The sequence below is a fragment of the Arvicola amphibius genome, chromosome 12 (genome assembly GCF_903992535.2).
Source record: "Arvicola amphibius chromosome 12, mArvAmp1.2, whole genome shotgun sequence".
Lineage (NCBI taxonomy): Eukaryota > Metazoa > Chordata > Mammalia > Rodentia > Cricetidae > Arvicola > Arvicola amphibius.
Window position 1 is genome coordinate 14,317,875 of NC_052058.2, and position 21,275 is coordinate 14,339,149.

The window sequence follows — 21,275 nt, forward strand, 5'->3', positions numbered from 1 at the left end:
TGACCTTTGGGCAAAGACACAAATTCACAGTGGAAACACAAGAGGAAGAGGAAGGCAGAAGCTTGGCTGTCCTGCGTGCCCACCATGACCTCTGCAGTCACCGAGGCTTGACCGAGCCTGTGAGATTAGCACTAAGAGTTGCCTTTTAGACTATTCTGGGCAACAGCTTCTATTTCTGTGCTGGTTCACATCTTTCTTCACAAAGTCACCTAAGAGTGGAGCAGTGAAGGGAGGCTTACTTAGCAACCATCTGCAGCTGTGGGCATCATGGGCACCGAGGGTCGGGATGAAAGCTAAGGATCCCGCATGAAGAGCTTGCATTCCTCAGCTTCTGCATGCTCCCTAGGGCGTGGCACAGACTTTCCACCTCTGGGTTTTTGCTGAGACAGCCACTTCCCCTAATCAGGCTGAAAATGTTAGGCATTCTCTGTAGATGGAGCGCAGCATGTGTTCCAACCTTAGTCAAGAAGATGAGGGGTGTGTGGATTAGTGAATAGCACAAGGGAGATGCTACCTACCTTGGGATGGTGATGCTAGGAGTCTTGCAACCATGATGGAAAACACAGGGAAGCATCATAAACAAGTCCTGTAATTGATTGACAGGGGGATGCTATGTGTCCTGTTAAAAATGCAGGTGTTACCTTGGCTGAGAGCAGCCAGAAAGTAGCTCAGTTAACAGGTTGGTTCTCTGAAGGCCATATAGGCACCTTCTAAGGTTCACAGACTCGATTTAGGAAGCCTAAGCTGTCTGGTCCTGAGCTTCTCTTCGTTACCAATGTAAAGAAATGCCAGCCGGGCGGTGGTGGCGCACGCCTTTAATCCCAGCACTCGGGAGGCAGAGGCAGGCGGATCTCTGTGAGTTCGAGGCCAGCCTGGTCTACAAGACCTAGGTCCAGGACAGGCTCTAAAAAAGCTGCAGAGAAACCCTGTCTCAAAAAACCAAAAAGAAATGCCACCATCAGGTCAAATCAAGATGGGCTATCCTTTTTTTTTTTTTTTTTCTGGGCTGTGTGAACTGTTGTCTTCCTATAGTGTGTAGCTATATCTTATGTAGCTATTTCCTCCGAACCGAAATATTCCCTCCTGGAGGGAGGCACATAAAACTAAAGAAACGAAGGAAACTCATTACACCTAGGAAATTCCTGACAGTGGCCAGATTCACAAGAGTCCCCTCCACCTGCAGGGTTGTGACAACCTATTGCTAAGGGTCACCAGTCCGCAAGCTGAGTGGGGCTCCTGGGACGCCGCTTTCATGGACTTGCCACACCCCTCATCTTCTTGACTAAGGTTGGAACACATGCTGCGCTCCATCTACAGAGAATGCCTAACATTTTCAGCCTGATTAGGGGAAGTGGCTGTCTCAGCAAAAACCCAGAGGTGGAAAGTCTGTGCCACGCCCTGGGGAGAATGCAGAAGCTGAGGAATGCGAGCTCTTTGTGCGGGATCCTTAGCTCTCATCCCGACCCTCGGTGCCCATGATGCTCACAGCTGCAGATGGTTGCTAAGTAAGCCTCCCTTCACTGCTCCACTCTTAGGTGACGGGGTGGGGTGGTCAGGTTCTTCGGTGATACAGCTGCCTTTTCTTAGTAACCCCTTACACCACTGTGCTCGACTGGAACTCACTGGACCACTAAACTAGGCGTGGGTGGGTGGAGCGGTTTCTTTAGTCTAGTGATGGTACTCTTATCTGGGACAAATAGCTGTTTGTTTACACCCTCCCCAGGATAAGCCTACTGATCAGGGGGTGTGATGGTTAATCTCAACTGTCAACTTGAGATCTAAGCTAGTGGTCTTCAACCTCCCTAAGGCGGTGACCCTTTACACAGTAAGTGTTGTGGTGACTGCGCTAGAAAATTATTTTCATTGCTACTTCATCTAATTTTGTTATGAATCATAATGTAAATATCCGTGTTTTCCAGCGGTCTTAGGTGACCCTGATGAAATAGTCATTCAACCCCCAAAGGGGTCGTAAACCACAGGTTGAGAACCACTGATCTAGAATAATCTAGAGGCAGACCTCTGGTTATGCCTGTTGGGGATTATCCCAAGTTAACTGAAGTGGGGGGACTACCGTGGATGGCACCATTCCCTGGGCTAGAATCCTGAACTGTATAAAAACCGAGCTGAGCAGACATTCATTGATCTCTACCTGACTACAGATGCGATCAGCTGCTTTAGGCTCTTGCTGCCTTGACAATCTGGACCTTCAAACCAAGCCCTTCCTGGGGTTGCCGTGATGGCTCAGGACTAAGGGTGCTCATTGCTCTTGTGGAGGAACCAAGTTTGACCCAGCCCCTCCATCTTCCCTCACACTGCTGGCATCAGGGTGTTTTTGCCACAGTCGAGAGAAAAATAAGGAAGAGGACTGTGGTGGTTTGAAAGAAAAAGGCCCCCGTAGGAGGTGTGGCTTTGCTGGAGGAAGTTTGTCACTGTGAGGGTGGGTTGAGGTCTCCTTTGCTCAGCGTCACTCATACTACTTCCTGTTGTCTTCGGTCAAGATGTAAGAACTCTTGGATCCTTCTCCAGCACCCTGCCTCATTTCCCACCATGATAATGAACTAAACATCGTGGCATGTCTTTAATCCCAGCACCCAGGAAGCAGAGGCAGGTGGATCTTTGTGAGTTACAGGTCAGCCAGGGCAGTTACACAGAACTCACCCTGTCTCGAAAACCAAAACCAACAAACAACAGCAAAAAAAACCCACAATAACTCAAAAAGCACTTTGGAAAATACAAATTCTCAATAATTCCTCAGTTCTAACCTGCTAACGAGTCTAAACTTCTGCATCTGGCAACTCCATGTTAGGAGGCCACAAAGTACCACTATGAGAGCTCCAATGTCTTATGGGAATGCCGTCTTTCTGATGCTTCAAGATATGGCTTGTCTAGGAGCTGCCCAGTTCAGGAAGCCAAGAGGGCTGGCTCCTTTTTCATTTTAATCAGGAGAGCAATGAGCACTAGGTGTTGTAGCAAAAATAAGAACCCAGAGACAGATAATATGGTTTAACTTGAAGATCAGAAAAGCAAAGCAGCCAAGTCACTAGAGAGCTCTTACCTCTAAGAAATCCTCAGACTGAGCCGGGCGGTGGTGGCGCACGCCTTTAATCCCAGCATTTGGGAGGCAGAGGCAGGTTGATCTCTGGGAGTTCGAGGCCAGTCTGGTCTACAAGAGCTAGTTCCAGGACAGACTCCAAAGGTATGAAGAAACCCTGTCTCGAAAAACCACAACCCCTCCCCACCACAATACCCCCTCAGACTGATAGAGTGATTCTTCACAAATCCTCAGGATGAGACTGAGCTGGAGACCTGTCTCCTCCCTTCTTATTCCTCAAGAGCTGGGACTAAATATGTGTACCACTATGGCCCAGTTTCTATGGCAAACTAGTGTGGCTACTGAGATTAAAGGTGTGTGCCACCACTGCCTGGTCTGTATGGCTGAATGGCTGTTCTTCAGGCAAGCTTTACTTATTAAAATATAAATGAAATATCACTACAAGGTGTCCCTGGGATGTTGATGCTACCAGGATGGCAGCACTGGGTGGTCACCCTTCTCACCATCCATTAGCACCCTGCTAATCTGACCATCTGTTGGCTTCACAGCTTGAACCCTTGGTTCGGAAGAAACAAAGTCCTTTAAAATGATGTTATTCTTACCAAATGCTAGGCAGACGGATCATAACTCAAAGCTTTATTACTGGCTGTAAGCCACAGTTGCAGGCTGGCTTATTCAAATCTAGCCAGCCCAGCCCAGCCCAGCCCCTGGGTGAGTAGCAGCACACAGCTAAAATTAGCCTGGCCATCTGCTGAAACAGCAGCTGGGCTATTCTAAGCCCCAGAGAACCTGCCTGAAGTGGGGCTGGGCCTCTTAGGGAAAGAGTCAGAGGCCTGCTGCTTTGTGGTCAAGGCGGAAGACATTGGACAATGAGCAAAGACTGGAAAGAAAGCCAGGGTCATGGGGGGGTAGGGTGGGTGTTTCACGGAGACTGGAAATGCACAGAGCTAGATCCAGGTCCTATTTTCTAGTTTCTTTCTTACCTGGAGCTTGCTGTTTGCATTCAGATACTGGTAACACCGTTCTCCAGACCTCAGTGCTAACAGTCTAAACTGTTTAGTATTTGTTACAGATGTGAAGCTGAGAACTTCACAGGGACCAGTGTTTATATTCTCAAGATGACTCAGATGGATACCAGATTTGGCTCACTTAGAAGCATCACATTACGTTGGGGAATCTAGCTTAGATGACCTGTGGCACTGACAGCCTTCTGTAGACCCCCATCTTCTGCCACCAGAATAGTGGTATCCCTCAGAGTTAAGACTCTGTTCAATTAATAGTCTCCAGCCACTAGAAAGTCTCCTTGGATACTTTGCTCTTTGACTTGAAACTGCAGTCAAGTCAGACAGTGCTAGCGCTCGCCTTTAATCCAGACACTCAGAAGGCAAAGCCACGTGAGTTCGAGACCAGCCTGGTCTACAGAGTGAGTTCCAGGACAGCTAGGGGCTGCTACAGAGAAACCTTGTCTCGAAAAACAAAACCAACTAACCAAAAACAACAAACTGCAGTCAATGCCCCCAAGTGGTTGCCCCAGCCTTACCTCTGTAACTGGCTAAAGCCAGGGCTGGTGCGCTTGCCTTCTCCTTTCACAGTTCAGCTCACATTTGATTTTTATTTTAAAAACAGATTCACTTATTATGTATACAGTGCTCTGCCTGCATGTGTACCTGCACCCCAGAAGAGGGCACCAGATCTCATTATAGGTGGTTATGAGCCACCATGTGGTTGCCGGGAATTAAACTCAGGACCTCTTAAGAATAATAGTCAATGCTCTTAACCGCTGAGCCATCTCTCCAGCCCCCTCAGATGTGATTTTTAAACTTGTTTTCTTTTATTCTAAATGGTTGTAAGAACCAAACCTGGATCCTCTGCAAGAGCAAGTGTGCTTAACCACTGAGCGTAGCTTCTAACCATTATCAGTCAGAGGAGATGAGCCACACAACACAGGAGTAGACAGCCTTTTGCATTTTAATTGAGAAGTATTAGCTCTTTGGGTGGCTATATTGATTACAGATGGTTGAATCTGGAAGACAAAATTGCTCCTGGACCAATCAAGAATCCCAGAGATTCAGTTTCCCCAGTTAAGTGCTTCAGGAAGCCCCTTCTTTTTTGGTTACCTCCCTATCACTGAAAACCAAAGCAAAACAAAAGTCCAGAAGGCTAAGAAGGGGAACAATAAGTCCAAGATAAAAGAAAATCTATATAGTATGAAATTAGTTTTTATTTTTACCTTAAAATAAATGCTTAACATTTTGCCAAAATCAGCCCCAAAGACAAACCTTTGAAAAAGGGAGGAAGCACTTTCCTTCATGTGGAAACCAGTAAGGCAGACATTGTGACTGTGGTGTGGCTTGGGTTTTCCTCAGGACTAGTCTAGGCAAACAAAACAAACCTCTCCCCAACTTTTCCTCTACTGTCAGCTGTGTCTAACAGGGATGCACCTGGTAGGATAAAACCCCAAACAACCCTCCCACTGAGTGCAACATGGACAAGGGACTTGAACCCAGAGCCCTTTAACCTGTCTCTATAAAACCCTAAGGAGAATTGGTGAGGGTGCCACCCTTAGGCAGCGGCATGGCTGAGGTTTCTCGGTGTCTGTGGTGTGGAGGCACCTGGGGGGTTGGGTGCTGGGCACAGCACACCCCTCACACTTTACCACAGGGACGTCTTAAAGTTAAACTTCAGTTTCAGCAGGTATTTCAGATTCACCTGAGCAATGTCGTAGACAATGTACCTGGGGAAGGCAGTGGTCAAGGAGCCAACCATGGAGTCCCGTGGCTTTCCTCACATGAAATCCCCTGAAAGTGGGGGAAGGCTTACCCGTACAATGGGAGTCAAATCTTAAATGCACACAGGAGACCATCTAAGGGAAAAGTTGAGACCCCCCCAAAGGGAAAAAGTTGTTACTATCCCCATATAGGCTGCCCTGGCACTGGGGCATACACACCTGCTGGGACAGTTCCAGAATACACGGCACAGGCCATGAAAGGATACTCATTATACAGTAGGCAGGTGTCATTAACACCTGATGGGACCCCTGTCCCCAGTGGAACCTCTACACCCTCCAGGGTGATGCTGGCCGAAGGGTCAGGGGTGGTTTTGCCCAAACCTGTAAGGAAAAAGGATCAAGTGCTAGGCGTGATAGGGGCTGTGTAAGGAACTGTGAAAATGTCCTAGGCACATGATGTGTGCTTTATGCAGGACCTGTGTTCAGATGCAAACGTGGAAGCTACAAAGGTTCCAAGGCACCAATATAAGCCAGTAAAGCCATGGAGGCCCAGATGGAGTGGTAACTGGGGAATGAACACACATGGCCTTTATCATCATGTGCTGCCCACTCACTCCAGGCACACCAGAGGGTCCTCCTGGGCCGAAACAACTGGTCACCCTCCCTGGTTTGGTTCCCAATGTCCCACAGAACTCCTACGGCATTATGACACTAGCTGCAGTTACAAGGGATGAGACAGCTTTGTTTTATGAACCCCTTGCAGCCAGCTCCAAGAGTCCAGCCTTTGGAGGAAAGTCCCCCGCCTCCCCATCTGCCATGCCAGGCTGGAGACAGTACCTTTGACACTGTGCTTGCCCTTGGGTAACTTGCTGATATGTGATGCATGTTTGAGTTCGTACCTATTCAAAAGAGGACAGTCTCAGACCAGCCCCTGGGCACTGGGCTCCCAGTCACTATTTGTCAGCGTCTTTATTGTCAGGTAAACTCAATGTCCACGGAACTCTGTTCTCCCTTACACAGGAATCTCCGTCCCCAGCTCTTGGACTCTTCAGAACCAAGAGTATTCTCAAATATAGAGCCTGCAACAACTGCCACTGCTATGGGGTTATCTCCAGAGGAAGGGCCTGTCTGAAGCTGTGGCCAGCTGCTTGAAGGCTCCTGTCTAATCTACCCTATGGCCTACTTCACCGTCATCAGGAAGGAGATTGCCTGAATGAAGTTGGAGGAATTGGACCTTTGAAGTATGACCTCCCTGCTTCCCTGCACTGAAAACAGACTCCTGCTGCCAGTTCCTGGCCTCCTGCCTTCCTTTTCCCGGGTTTTCATACCATCTCTCAATCTCCCTCCCTTGGTCCCCTGAACCACCCACTACAACTGTACTTACAAACAAGCCTAGAATCCGGACTTCAGAGTCCACTAAACTGGTGGAGGATTTCCATGGGTTGTCGCCTGGCCAAGGAGACTCTCCTGGTTCACTGTGTATCTACCTGGATACTCACATGTTTCCAAGGGCAACTTCTCCCAACAGCAGTAAACCGATCGGGTCTCCCTGAGATGTGTGGCAGTAGTTCGCGCTTTTGGATACCATGTCAGCAAAATAGATCCCTTTTCCAAACATGTAGCCTGTCTGGAGAATTGAAAGAGGGACAGCTGAAAACCTTCAAAGAGTAAGTCATCAAGGCAGTCCACTGAGTACCCACATGAGCCATCACCCATGAGGGGCACTGCTCAAAGGTCAGTGCTCACAGAGGGGCTGTGGGAAGGCACTTCACAGCTTAGGATGCCACTTTCTCCTAACAGAAGTCTCATACGGGTAATGTGAAGATTTAATCACTACTTAGAATAGGTCAGACACATGTATACATCCACCAAGCACTGGCTAGCCCTAGTCCCTCTGTTAAGTGGGAGGCTTTGGAACAGTAAATGAGAGGCTGGGATGGCCACATCAGAACTCCTGTCCAGTTGGTCCCTTCTATAACCCGGCAGGTGACATCTAATCCTTGTTCTGTTTATTGGTGGAAATTCGGGAGCTGCATGCCTGGTTCCAAAGACTGTTCTTTGCATGTCAACAAGTCCAATCAGTCTTCAGAGCATCCTGTCTAGACACTTCTGTTCCAGAAGCTGTCTCAAACACACTCAGCTGTCACTACCGACAGGGCTGGCACAGGCTTAGAGGCTCTCTCCGAAGCACTCAGGGCTTTCAGGAGATTACTGCGGGAACACATACTTCCACATTTCCCCATACGTGAGGTTAGCAACCTACCACAGGTGCTTCAGGCGGGGCTATCCGCAGACCCTGCGACAAGATGCCAGCAAAGTTGGTGGTCCTGGACCCGTGCCACAGCAACCTCCGATTGTGAAGCTGCTTGAAGGGCTTGTAGCGCTGGCTCTCTCCCTCACGCTCTATCTTAAAGATCTGTGTGTTAGCAAAATGGAGGCAGAAACACTGTGACTCAGGGTAAGAGATGGGCACAGCCAACTCTACAATACCACCAATTCTCCAGTTCAACAAACAAGTCACTTCTGCTTACTTAAAAATAAGTAAGGCTGGGTATGGTGGTGCACACCTTTAATCCCAGCACCCAGCAGGCAGAGGCGGGTGGATCTCTGTAAATTCAAGGCCAGTATGGTTTAAAACCAAGTTTCAGAAAAGCCAGGCTACAGCCTGTTTCAAAAAAAAAAAGCAAAGCAACACAGCCCACTCTTTCTGAGCCAGGCCCAAGAAAGTAGGGGACAGGAGAGACCTGGCAGGATGGAAAGGGGTAGAAAGATTCTTACATCTATCACTTCCAGGTCATAGGCATTGTGTGTGGTCGCATGAGTGTTCTTCACATACTTCCTGATGACCTCAGCTTCCTCGGAATCTTTGTCAACCACCTGGAAAAGAGGCATCTGGGATCAGGGCAGGGAGACCCCCGGAGAGCCGTGTGGAGAACAATGATATACAAGCCTAGAGGATGCCAAGAGCTGTTCACACTGCCCAACAAATGACACTTGCAGACCTAGGCCAGGTCCCATGTCCCAATCCACTTGGACTGCTAGGAGGAGCCCAAGAGTTCTTTTGAGGTACTAAGTATGAGTCAAGCTAGAAACACGAGATTCACCATTAGTGAGGTAGAACCAGAAGCCCAGTTCACTGATGGAACAAAGTGACGTCATACATTTTCCTTGTCTCTACCCCAGTCCTAAGGATGGAACCAGAGGGCCTTGCACAGCCCAGCATGCGCTCTACACCCCAGCCCTACTACAGGAGTTCTGAGGACCATCTTTCTTCCCTGCACTGGCTCAGCACATGCCCAATGCGATGTCAATGCAATCCACACTAAATACACAGAGCTTATGCAGAAGGCATGGATATTCTTTATGTTGTCTTATTCTAAGTTTGGAAAAACTTAGAAATCCTGGTTTTCTTTGCTGCCTCTTAATAACAAGCAAATAGATGAAAATAGGAGCTTCTTCACCAATATATAGCTTTCCTGTTAAGAATGTACATCTGACATTATATCCGGTTTGTGAGGCAGGCAAGCATAGGGACTCTACATGGTCTGCTTCTGCAGAAAATCTTGGGCTAGCTAGTTTTATGCCAACTTGACACATCTAGTCACTGGAAGGAGCCTCACTTAAAAGATGTCTTCATTAGACTGAGCTGTAAGCAAGCTTGAAGGCAGTTCCTTAACTGGTGACTGATGTGGGAGGGCCAATTCTATTCTGGGTGGGGCCATCCCTGGGTTGGTAGTCTGGGTTATGTAAGAAAGCAGGCTGAGTAGGCCATGAGGAGCAAGCCAGTAAGCAGCACCCTTCCATGGCCTCTGTATCAGCACCTGCCTCCAGGTTCCTGCCCTGACTTCCCGATGATGAACTCTGACCTGGAAGGGTAAGCCAAGTAAACCCTTTTCTTTCCCAAGTTGCTTCGGTCACGGTGTTTCATCACAGCAATAGTTAAGTAACTCTGACTAGGACAAATCCTCTATCATTTTATGCTTATGTGAAATTGGGCATCCCAAGATTAAAATCAGATGCACTATGAAAAGGACATGCATGGGGTGAATGGCAAACATAATCAAGCCTGTCAATCAGAATAGTGGATTACCCAACCTACACTGTTTTTGCAAACCATGAGCCTTTCTATCCTTTGATTAAGAGGCCAAGAATTTGGAAACACTCTTGCATACTGTAATCCTGTCACACGTAAAAAGAATCAGAGGCATGCCAGGCTGGGGGCAGAGACACACAGCCCATGCAGGGCAATTCCCATATGCCTGAGCCTTCAACACACCCAAGTTCAGTTGACTGCTTGTAACCGAAATAGAAGAAAAGGAACTTTTGGCAGTAGCCTCACAATCCAGCCCGAGACACTAGCTCAGAAGACTCCTGCAGGGGGCTCCAAGGACCACCATCACCATAGGGATATGTGAGAAGGCAGGCTCAAGGCCTGGCTGCACGTTTTAGGGAGCTGTGAAGATGGCCCTGATGCACATATAGGTTGGGAACCACTGCTCTTGAATGAACTACTGAATACTTGGGAAGGGGCAGGCCTCTCACCTTAATGTCAGTTTTGAGCTTTTCGTAGTTGACATCAATGGGGTCTTTACTGCTGTCATCAGACCCACCCCTGAGAAGACTATAGGCCACCTCGATGTCCAGGAGGTTGTCCAACATCTCCACCTTGGCCTGGGAACAAAATTAAGACCTGGGAGCTAAGTCCATAGGGAAGGAGACAGAAGTCAGTATGTAAATGACACCCTACAGTGTGTGTGTGGACACCTCTTTGTTGGTCAAAGTCTACCATCACCTCCCACTCAGCAGCTGACAGTCACAGGCAATCTCTGACATGCTAGTGAGGCTCTGATGCTTGGGGAAGTGAGTGGCAAATGTCAGAAATCTTACACATGAATGACGGGCAGGGAAATAGAAGCCACAAAATGACCTCCGCCAGGGACTCATGGGGGCCTTTACATGGGGACAGAGAAAACGGTCTTGGCTAGTGACAATTTCCTAGACTTAATTGGTCAAAGAAAGGAAAGAAACAGTAGATGCTGTTCTGAGGACACAGTAAGGAGGGCAGGCCCAAGGAGTAAGACCAGCCCTGGCCCCAGTGCAGGGGCCTACTACCTGCACACTGTCTGCATTGTTCAGGAGTGGAGGCTTCTTCATTCCGAAGTCATGGGGGATCAGGGTGTAGAAGCGATTAGAGAGATCCAGGATCTGGGAGTCACTGCTGCCCTGGGACACTGCCTGGAAGGGAAGGGGGCAGAAGGACACAGGACTGACACAGCTGCTGTATGCACAAGCAGGGAAATGGTCATTAGAGTCCCTTCTCATCAGCGTGGTGCAACTGAGCGGGGCAGGACCGTGGTCCTGTAACACATAGTTTATCTGCACAAAGTGCTTCTGCAAACTCTATGTGGTGGGCTCATGGCTACTGGTGTAAAATTCCTTTGGCTTTTATGTTTGAAAACTATTCAACTGGGCATGGTATGGTGGCACACACCTTTAATCTCAGCACTCAAAGGCTGGTGGATCTGAGTTCCAGGCCAGCGAGGGTTACACAGAGACCTTATCTCAAAGATAAGGAAACTGTTCATAATGCTGGAGAGCACGAGCCAAAAAGAGCTTGAGCTGGGAAGCCCAAACAATGTTGGTGCAGGTAGGGACAAGGTCTCCACCAAATCTCTAAGGAGCTTATTACATACCCACTAATTAAAAGCGTTACTATTTGTATATTTTGTTAACAATCTCTGGACAGTGACAATAATTACTAAGCTGAAAAAAAGTATCCAAATCCACATAAACCTGGTTCAATACTGTCACTGTTACCCTACAGTAGATGTGGCTACTATCTCTCACCAGGAGAGATGCTGGCCTGGCTGGAAACCCTGAAGTGCTTGCTTACCTGCTGGACCTCACTAAGGATGGAGTAGGCGGCCTGGATCTGCCTTCTGCTCAGCTTCCCCAATGGCATCTTCTGAAGGTCAATCTGAGGAGACAAGGGACATAAAGGCTGGGCACTCTGTGCAGTACTGACAGGACAGTTCCCTCACAGATCAGTGGCCCACCTGCACAGAAATCAGTCTTTTCCCCTGACCCTGTACTCCGTATACCAGGAGCCCAATGCGTACAGCTCAGCACTTCTGAAGGAAGAGGCAAGAGAATTCCTATCAATCCCACAGGGCCAACGTGGGGGATTAAGCCTCCCACTGCAGGCTGCATAGCCCAGGACACTAGAGTTCTAGAATAAGAGCCTCAATTGTCCAAGTGGTGAATTATTTTTTAAGAACACACACCTGGTTCAATACTTCCTCTCAAATCAGCCACCCCTAAGGCTACACACTTGCTCCCAACAACACTACAAATGAGCATACCACGTTAGGCTCTCCTGTTAATCTGGGTCTGGAGAGCTGAGAAGGCAGAGATGAGGTCATTACGTTCTAGTGATGAGAAACTGGCAGTTCCCCACTCATAAGCCAGAATGACTGTTTCAAGGGACACCTACCCCTCCTGTGAGTGAACTGGCCTGTGCTGTTCACTCAGTGCCTGAGGTGTGACACCTGTGTGCTGCAGGAATCTACACCCTTTGGCCTGAGACTCTGGCATGGGCACACCCACCAGAGCCGCTGGATTTGCAGAGCAGCCTGCAACTTCTGGGCTCATGGCTGGGGAGACACGAGCAGGGTGAAAACGCCTGCCATGCAGGCCCAGTCGGGAGCAGCGCTGTTTCACCCGCCACTGTCTTGCCTCCACGCTTCCCTTTCTCTTTCTGTGCCGCATGAATGTGAGGCAAGCACTCGACCATGGCTATACCTAACTCCAATGTTTAAGAAAGAGCTGACGGGAGTTTGACTGATTGACTGGAGCCCGGGTCAAGACAGTGGTGGTCCCATTTTCTTTGTAGTTTAAAATTTTTAAAAATGATTTTCTAGCTATGACTGTTTTGTCAACATGCCTGCATACCACTTGGGTACCTAGTGCCTGTGGAGACCAAAAAGACTCCCTTGGAACTGGTGTTGCAGACACTTGGTAGTTGCCATGTGGGTGCTAGAAATTGAACTCAGGTCCTCTGGAAGAGCAGCGAGAGTGCTCTCATCTACTGAGCCATCTCTCTCCAGCCCAGTTTTCTTTTTCGACAAATGAACCAAAGTCTTCCACTGGCATCAGCTGGCTGGTATATTTGGGTCCCAAAGAACCAGACCTATGCACCCTAACACAGAAACAACAGGGAAGACAGAGGGCCCAGGGCCCAGGGATAGCCCTATATTGTACACTGGATGCTCCACAGCACAGAGTGATGCCTGGCAAACAGGGATGAGAGAACAAATAACACGAGAGAACTCGCCAGGCTCAGCACCCACCTCGTACTCCACCAGGGCCTTCTTCATGCTCTCCACGTCGAAGATCATCCCGACAAGCTCCTGCACTGGCTTTGGGAGCTTTGACTTAGTGCCAGGCTTTATCGTTAGCTTCTTTACCGCCTCTTCATCCTTCAGGTCAGCAGAGAACCCAAAGAGGACAAAGGGCAGTGTCATCAGGGCTTAGCTACAGGTAACTAAGATGCAGGATAGGCTACAGCCAGCAAAAAAAAAAAAAAAAAAAAAAAAAGCCAAATGTTCACCAAAACACTCCAGACCATAGTGGCCAGGAGGGTTTCTGCACAGACAAAATAATTTCCATGCATTCCCAAGCCACACCCTCCCCTTCAGACTCGTAGGTCAGCTGTTCTGACAACGCCTGGCCCTCTCTGGGTACGTTGGGGCCTGCAGAAGAAGCTGCCCATGCCCGTCCATGGCCACCTTAGAAGGGATGGCGATGAAAATGAAGTTTAGACCAGCGGGCAGGGACCTGTTAGTGCCCGCTCACCCAGGACCAGCGCAGGACTTGTCTCTATCCCCTTCCCTTCAGTACCTATCCCCATGAGCCATCTCGTTCTGTCAGCCAGCCTGACAGAGATGTAGCACCTCAGCAACTGCCATCCCTCTTTGACCTTCTCCGAGTCGCTACTGCTAATGACCGAGTAGCACGTGAGACTTCACTCCTGCCTCCTGGAGAACTGGGCTAAGCAGTTAAATCAACTTGTTGTGACTGCCTCCTCTAGTTTTCACACCTAAGCCCGACGAGGCGGGCGCTGCACTGCCCTGTCATGTGGCGTATGGGCTGGTATTTGCAGTGGGAAAATGAAGTGGGCTGTGGACCTGGGTTTTCCCTGGAGTGAACTGCAGTCACCTGTGCCAGCAGTGCTCTTGGTGCTGCTGTCATCTCCCAGTGGACCTACTGTGCACATGGAGCAGGCACTTTTCTGTCCTGTGCGGATGACCTCACTGGTGGGCAAACTGTTTACGGGCACATGATTTATGACACAGGGACTCCACCTCTAAGAGGCACACAAGCACCCATATGTCTACCTGTATCACCACAGCAGGTCCCTGGAAAGAATCTAAATGTCTGACCAGGGGGAGGGGCCGCTTTGTTTTGAGCATCTGTGATTTCTGGTTCACCCCAAGATGGAGTTCTAAGCAGTCTGAAGAAATGATGCTTTAACTGTGTGAGGTGGTATACATCTTTAATCCTAGCACTAGAGGCAGGCACGATCTCTTGAGTTTAAGGCTAGCCTGCTCTACATAGTGAATTTCAGGTCAGCAGGACCCTGTCAAAAACTAAAATTAAACAAACAAACAAAAAACCCCCAAAGCCTCATGACCTCAATTCAACGAAAATCTAATCAAACCAACCTAAAAAACAAATACATAACTACCCCAAACAAAACCCAACATTCCAAAAGGAAACAGTATCTTTGGGCAGGCGTTAGTTTCCTATGGCAGCTGCTGGCTAAGGGACCGAGCACTGAGGTTTTGAAATACGCCACTCTAAATCAAGCCAAGTGCTATGCAAGCACCACCCCAGGTGCCACAGTACAAACCGGAAATGCTCAACAGTTCTGCTGCTACCAACCACATTATAGTGAGGCCATTTTGCACAAGGCTGAGTTAAATTACTAAGGTTAGTGTCATGGTTTCCACTTTTACACTGAGCTTCTATCTATGCAAAGCGCTGTCTATGGAGGTGTGTGGTGTCCTGGGTCACAGGGTATAGACGGGCACGCACCACACAGCATGTACGGCAGGGTTCAAATATTGTGGCAGGAAAATGACACCAAGGGCGAAACTAGCCAGATGCAGACACACGCCACCACGACTTTACCATGGCTGATCCGGGGTGGTCAGACCAAGCCAGTTCACCTCCAAGTCCAAGGTCTCAAGGTTTCAGCCTACGCATTATGTAAGAGCTAAATTCTACTTAAAAAACAAAAACAAGGGCTGGAGAGATGGCTCTGAGGTTAAGAGCACTGGCTGATCTTCTGGAGGTCCTGAGTTTTAATTCCCAGCAACCACGTGGTGGCTCACAACCATCTGTAATGAGATCTTGTGCCCTTTTCTGGCCTGTAGGCATACAAGGAGGCTGAACACTGTGTACACAATAAATAAATCTTGAACCCCCCCCCCCCCCAAAAAAAAACCCAAAAAACAAAAGCCAAAACCACAGTCTCACTATGTAAGCATGGCTGCCCTGGAACATGTTAGCATGAAGACCAGAGTGACCTCAAGCTAATAGAGATATACCTACCTCTGTTTTCTGGAATTAAAGGTGGCACCACACTGCCCTCTGAATTCTATAATAACTTATTTTTATTTTATGTGCATTGGTGTGTTGCCTTTATGTATATCTGTGTGAGGGTGTCAGGTCACCTAGAATTGGAGTTACAGACAGTTGTGAACTGCCATGTGGATGCTGGGAATTGAAGCTGGGTCCTCTGGAAGAGCAGCCAGTGCTCTTAACCACTAAGCCATCTCTCCAGCCACCTCTAAATTCTATTTTTAATGCAGAGCTCACAACACTCTACAAGAGAAAGAATTTCTCCTCTGAGGCATGCTGGATCCCAAAGGCATGGAATTAAAATTTGCACCCATTTATAAATCTCAGCGATTTTACAAAACCAACATGTACAACCTTCCAGAAGGTAAGCATTACAGTGAGGAGGCCCAGAGCAAATGCACAATTTTCTTACTTCATGTCTCAGAATCACTGTTGTGGGTGCAGCAACACTTGTAACTGCACATACCTGTAATCCCAGCACCCAGAAGGCTAACTGGGAGGATGTGAGCTCAAATCCAGCTTGAGCTCCCTCCCACCCTGTTCCTATCTAAGTTTCATTTGATGCTTTATGGCATAGGTCTAAAAATAATTTTTTTTCTTTTAGCTATGGAGATGATCGTGTGACTTCTGCCCTCATTCATAGGCAGTATTAAAATGTCAACCAACCTCCAATTCGGGGTTTCTATTGCACTTGAACTTGGTGTATACAGTCTCACACACTGCTTGATTTGCTAGTTGAGGATTTTGCATTACAGAGATTGTATTCAACAGCTTTTTCCTAATGTTCTTGGATAACACTGGCTCATGTAACGAGCCAGGAAGTTCTCTTCCGTTTTGGGGAGAAGAACTGTCACACTGCTACCATCAACTCCTACCTACAGTGTCACTGTTCACCAATACCATCTGAGCCTCACCGCGGAGTTATCCTGATTACCTGCCCGTAGTCGATCTCCAGAGGGTAGAACTTTTTGGGATACTTTGTGAAGGTTTTAGAGTGCCAGGCATTTCCAGTCTTCTCTTCATATAATTTCATGAAGTGTTCAACAGCATCCTCTTTAGATGGCATCTGTTCAAGTTTGTTACTGCCGATAACTGTGCCCACTCGGCCCCAGGATCGGAAGATCCAGTACCTGTGAGAGGATACGAAGGAGGCGACAGAGGATGAGCTTTTGTTCTGTTTCAGGGTCTCCTCAGCAAGGGACAGTCTTCCCTCCTCTCCTCTCTGTGTAGCCCTGGCTGTCCTTGAATCCAGAGAACCACCTGCTTTGTGCACCACCACTGCCCACCCAAGGGACGCTTTTACAAGTGTGTGCTCTTGCTCTCTCTCCCTCCCTCCCTCCCATTTGTTGACTGGTGCTACAGGTGGAACCAGGGCCTTGAACACACTAGGTTAGCACACTACAACCGAGAGAGCCTATATACTCCAAACAATCACCTTCATTCTAGTAACCACCAAGTATGGAATGGCACTAAAGAATAAATTTAAAGCTTGGTGGTGGTGGTGCACACCTTTAATCCCAGCACTTGGGAGGCAGAGGCAGGTGGATCTCAAGAATTTGAGGCCAGTTTGGTTTAAAAAGCAAGTCCCAAGATAGCCAGGGCTACAAAGAGAAACCCTGATTCAAAAAACAAAATAAACTTTAATTTTAATACATGCACAACAATAAATCATGAATCTTGTTTTTAATGTCCAAGAGAATAACCCAGTGGTAGATGTGAAACCACAGCCTGTGATGGTTGAGCCAAGCACAGCAATACAACTGATTGTCAGTGCTGCTATTTTTTATGGGGAGTTTTGCTCCAGGCCCTGCGGCAGCCTGACTTTTCAAGGTGGGCAGCACATTCTAAGCCTCGAGGGAATCTGTTCCCAGCTCACCTGCTCTCCTTGTCATCCTCCAGAAGTTGCAGCTTGTAATAGGAGTTGGTCCCTTTCACAATGTCCACCAGGCCAAGTGTGGCACTGAACACCTTCCCGCCTTTCTCCAGGACGTGTGCAGAGTGTTCCAGACCTGCCCCAGAGGCAAAGCTCCTGTAGTTTTTTCCCTTGAAGGGCTAGGGTGCAGGAGAGGACTCTGTGGGCCTAGGAGTCCCCAGTCAATTGTGTGTTACACCACGTGTAGAGGTTCTCCTACAGGCACCCATGATTCCAGGACTGGCTGGCAATCAAAGGCTGCGTGCTCCCCCCTGGCTACTTTCTGAACCACTGAGGGGCATGGGTGGCTCCTCATCACTCACCAGAGTCAGGGTCAACAGCTGCTCCTCCCTTCAGAGTTAACTTCATCCTCTTCTCAGACTTGTCGACACCTCAGGAAGGGGCAGAGGAACATAAAGAGCCAAACTAAGACGACCAAGGCAGAGCAGCTTCCAGAGGCGCGCAGCATGGGTGCTGTTTGTGCCCACTCCACCCAGCACGGAGGACACAGCTCGCCAGAGCAGCACACAGAGCAGGGTCTCACCTTCCTCCTTGACAGAGCCCTTGCTCTTCTTGGAGGGTGCAGCTGACTTGCCCTTGGGGACCGGCACTTCAACAGGTTCTACCTTCACCTCAGCCCCCCATGAGGACAAGCTATGGGCTGAGAGCAGCTCCTGGAAGGTCTTAGTGGAGGCAGACACATCCTGGAGGAAGTCCTCACACACAACTCGAACGTTGGCTGCTTTCACTTCCTCCATCTTCTTACTCATCTTTTCCACCTCCTCTGTTTAAAACCAGAAAGGAGGGAAAAAAGCCAGACAAACCATAAGCAAAACAGTAAGCCTGACTTGCACTTACTGCAGCCCCAGAATGCTAACGTCCTCATGATCAACACTTCTTCCATCCTCTCCATCCGACAGTCATGTTCCAATGGCACTGGCTGTCCCTCGGGTATGGAATACCAAGGGAGCCATCTTCTCCAAACCCCCAGCGTGGTGTCAGAGGTACTCAACAGAAATGGACTCTTGGGCCCAGACCTACAACATTCACCAGTCCAGCCTAGAAACATTGGCCTTATCACCAGACTGTGAAGCAGTAACCTCCACCTTAACTACAAAGGAGCCAATTCCTCTCCATTTTCACACCTTTTGTTCTGACAGTGAACTGGGGACACCCCGTGAACACTGAACAGTGACACTCTTACTATGGCCCGTGGCTGGGAATGCTGAGCCACTGTGAGCACACGCAATGACTGCACAATACAATACTAGTTTACCTTCAAGCAATGACAGGCTGAACCTCAGCTGTGCCACACACACACCCACACCCACACACCCACACACCCTTCTTACACTTGCAAGAGACATGAGCCCGTTAAACTCACTTTTAGTGCTGATACACAGGGAGGCCTTGTTGGCCGATCCCGTCAACTTGCCCCCGAGTTTCTCAATCATGGCTTTTGCTTCGTCTTTGTTCTGAGAGAGTTTACCGAGAGTCAGGATCTTCATGTTAGCCAGCGGCTTATCTGGGACAGTAAAGTAGATGCGTCAGGCTCAACTCTGCTCCCAGGAAAAGACAAAGTGAAGCAAGACAAACTGCAGGCTCCTCGGAAGAAAACCCCAGAAGCCAGGGCGTAGCCAGCCTTGAGAAATCTTGGGAAGACTGAAGCCCACAGCCAGTGGGAGAGCAAAGGGCAGAACAGCAAACTTCCACTCGAGGACCCGAGTGTAGCAACAGAGAAAACTGGGTAGGAACAAACCATGGACTGGCAACCCGGGACTGCTCAGGGGGCAGACGGGAGGCAGCATCTGGAGATGGGAACAGAATGCTCAAGAGGGTATGTGGCGAGACCTAACTCCTGAGTAACTTCTTGGTGACAAAGGCCTCCATCAGTGTGATCATACTGAGCTGAGCTGTTCCAGGGAAGGCAGAGCAAGCTGCACCAAGTACCCTGCACTGACTGTAAGGCTGGCATGGATGGGGCCTTCTGGGAAAGGAAGGCAAGCACGCATCACTGGTTACAGCCAGGCCACAGCTCGTATCTCTACGGGGGAGGGCTAGCCTGTCCTCTCTGGAGGGTAGACATCGGTGACACCATGTGAATCTTGCTAACATCTCTGTAGAGAACAAAATCACGGATTTGGGTGTGAATGGCAATCGAGGAAACAGCAGAGGAAGGACCTGTCAAGGGGGGACCGGAGAGCATGACCACCGTGTGCTCATGTAGACCCCAGGCTAAGCAGCAGAGAGGACTTGGGGCAACCACCGCTCAGCACCAGGGGTGGAACAGGTGCAGCTGAGCTGCTGTCCAGAAGCAGAGCCTCGGCTTCCACCTTTATGGTTCAAGAGTGCCCACACGCCTGAAGGGGTGTACAACATTATCTCCTTGCCAACAAAACACATAGCTCTATCTGCTTCTGACGGCCTAGGGCATGCCAATTCACGACTGGGATCTCCCCAGGGTCCTGATGGCAGGGAGGACAATGGGCCTGGAGAGTGAGGATGTGCTTTGTAGCATACTGTGTGGTATATTCTGACCATCCCCAAGGAACGCTGACCACATGGCAAACAGACCACAGGATACCCTCGTCATTCCTCTATGTCCTTGCATGGCATGGCTCCTAGGTCAAACCTAACCCATAATCCTTCCCGGAGTCATACCTGCTGGGGCAGAGGAGTTCACAGCTTTGGGTGCTGAGGTAACGGAGGGTGGAGGTGCCAGTGGCGCTGGGGCACTGGTCTCTGGAGGGAATATCCGGTCCTGTTTTTTGACCTTTAATTTCTTGAGGTAGGATATTTCTCGGAATTCCTAAACAACATTAAGTTTCAGTTTTAAAGGCATCGGATGTCTCTTGAAATAAACCTGCAATAGACTAAGTGGGACATGTCCTGTGCAAATTAAATAATCCTTTTTAAAATCTCTACAATAAACAGGAGAATGTTGAAGTTCCAGGAAGAAAGCTTGTTACTGTTTCCGTTTATAGGACTCACTTCTTTTATCTATGACAGATCAGTTATTGCAGGGGCCTGAGAGAAAAATCGTACCCTTTAGAAAAACAAAACAAGGGCCGATGAGGCGGCTCGGTGCAGACTGCCGAGCCAGGAATCTGAGTTTGACCCCTAGAACCCACATGGTGAAAGAACTCCCACAAACTGTCCTCTGCCCTCTACATGCGCATCATGGTACACGAGCCTCCCTCCTCAATAAAAGTCGTATCTTAATACAAAATAAAAATTCAGGGGACAACTTAGTGAGAGAAGCATCACCAGACCCAGGATGCATGCTGGAACCTCCTTGCCCTTGACCTCTAGGGTCCACAGGTACCTCACCTCGCTCACGGCTGAAGGCTCCTTAAGACTCACCTAGCCCAGAGGGAACAGTGGTGTGGTGGCGCACGCCTTTAATCCCAGCACTCAGGAGGCAGAGGCAGGCAGATCTCTGTGAGTTCGAGGCCAGCCTGGTCTAAACACAGTGAGTTCTAGGTAGGGACAGCCAGGGCTGTATAGAGACAATGAACTGTTATCCAGTATCAAAATCCAATGAACTACCCAGTTACAGGGAAACCCTGAGTGCACATTCCCAAGTGAAGGAAGCTAACATAACTGGTCCCTAATGTAAACTAGACTTTGGGTGGCGGGGCCTCAGGCTCCCTGGTTTTAAGGGATAAAACAAAAACACCTCAAACACCCAGTGAGAGATTTACAACTTTTCCGAAGGAGACCCAGGTTAAGTTCCTTTGCTTGCTAGGGAGGAATACACATAGCAAGCCCTCTTGCGGTCACCAGAAATTGCTCTACTGGCACAGTTCTTTCTGTATCCCAAACACTTACAGTAGTAGGCCTTGCACTAGGGAGGGAGGTGGTCACTTGATGTCACATACAAGTGGCTCTGGTAAAGAGCACAGTCTCTGCTCCCAAGTCTCCCTTTTGAGAAAGGA

At 48.8% G+C, this 21,275-nt stretch overlaps 1 protein-coding gene across 1 annotated transcript in view; it reads right to left on the reverse strand.

The window, feature by feature from the left end:
• Positions 1 to 5,253: 5,253 nt before the first annotated feature.
• The window catches only part of Parp1 (poly(ADP-ribose) polymerase 1), a 31,466-nt gene continuing 15,444 nt past the window's right edge, over positions 5,254 to 21,275 (reverse strand). Inside the window, exons 8-23 of the mRNA XM_038349937.1 lie at positions 19,999 to 20,146; positions 18,722 to 18,862; positions 17,882 to 18,121; positions 17,661 to 17,729; positions 17,302 to 17,434; positions 16,360 to 16,555; positions 13,130 to 13,258; positions 11,674 to 11,757; positions 10,893 to 11,015; positions 10,323 to 10,451; positions 8,559 to 8,657; positions 8,044 to 8,196; positions 7,280 to 7,407; positions 6,618 to 6,679; positions 6,047 to 6,161; positions 5,254 to 5,786 (exon numbers count right to left, since the gene is read on the reverse strand). Coding sequence (XP_038205865.1) covers positions 5,705 to 5,786; positions 6,047 to 6,161; positions 6,618 to 6,679; positions 7,280 to 7,407; positions 8,044 to 8,196; positions 8,559 to 8,657; positions 10,323 to 10,451; positions 10,893 to 11,015; positions 11,674 to 11,757; positions 13,130 to 13,258; positions 16,360 to 16,555; positions 17,302 to 17,434; positions 17,661 to 17,729; positions 17,882 to 18,121; positions 18,722 to 18,862; positions 19,999 to 20,146 — 2,031 coding nt within the window. The 3' untranslated portion in view covers positions 5,254 to 5,704. The remainder of the gene's footprint in view (positions 5,787 to 6,046; positions 6,162 to 6,617; positions 6,680 to 7,279; positions 7,408 to 8,043; positions 8,197 to 8,558; positions 8,658 to 10,322; positions 10,452 to 10,892; positions 11,016 to 11,673; positions 11,758 to 13,129; positions 13,259 to 16,359; positions 16,556 to 17,301; positions 17,435 to 17,660; positions 17,730 to 17,881; positions 18,122 to 18,721; positions 18,863 to 19,998; positions 20,147 to 21,275) is intronic.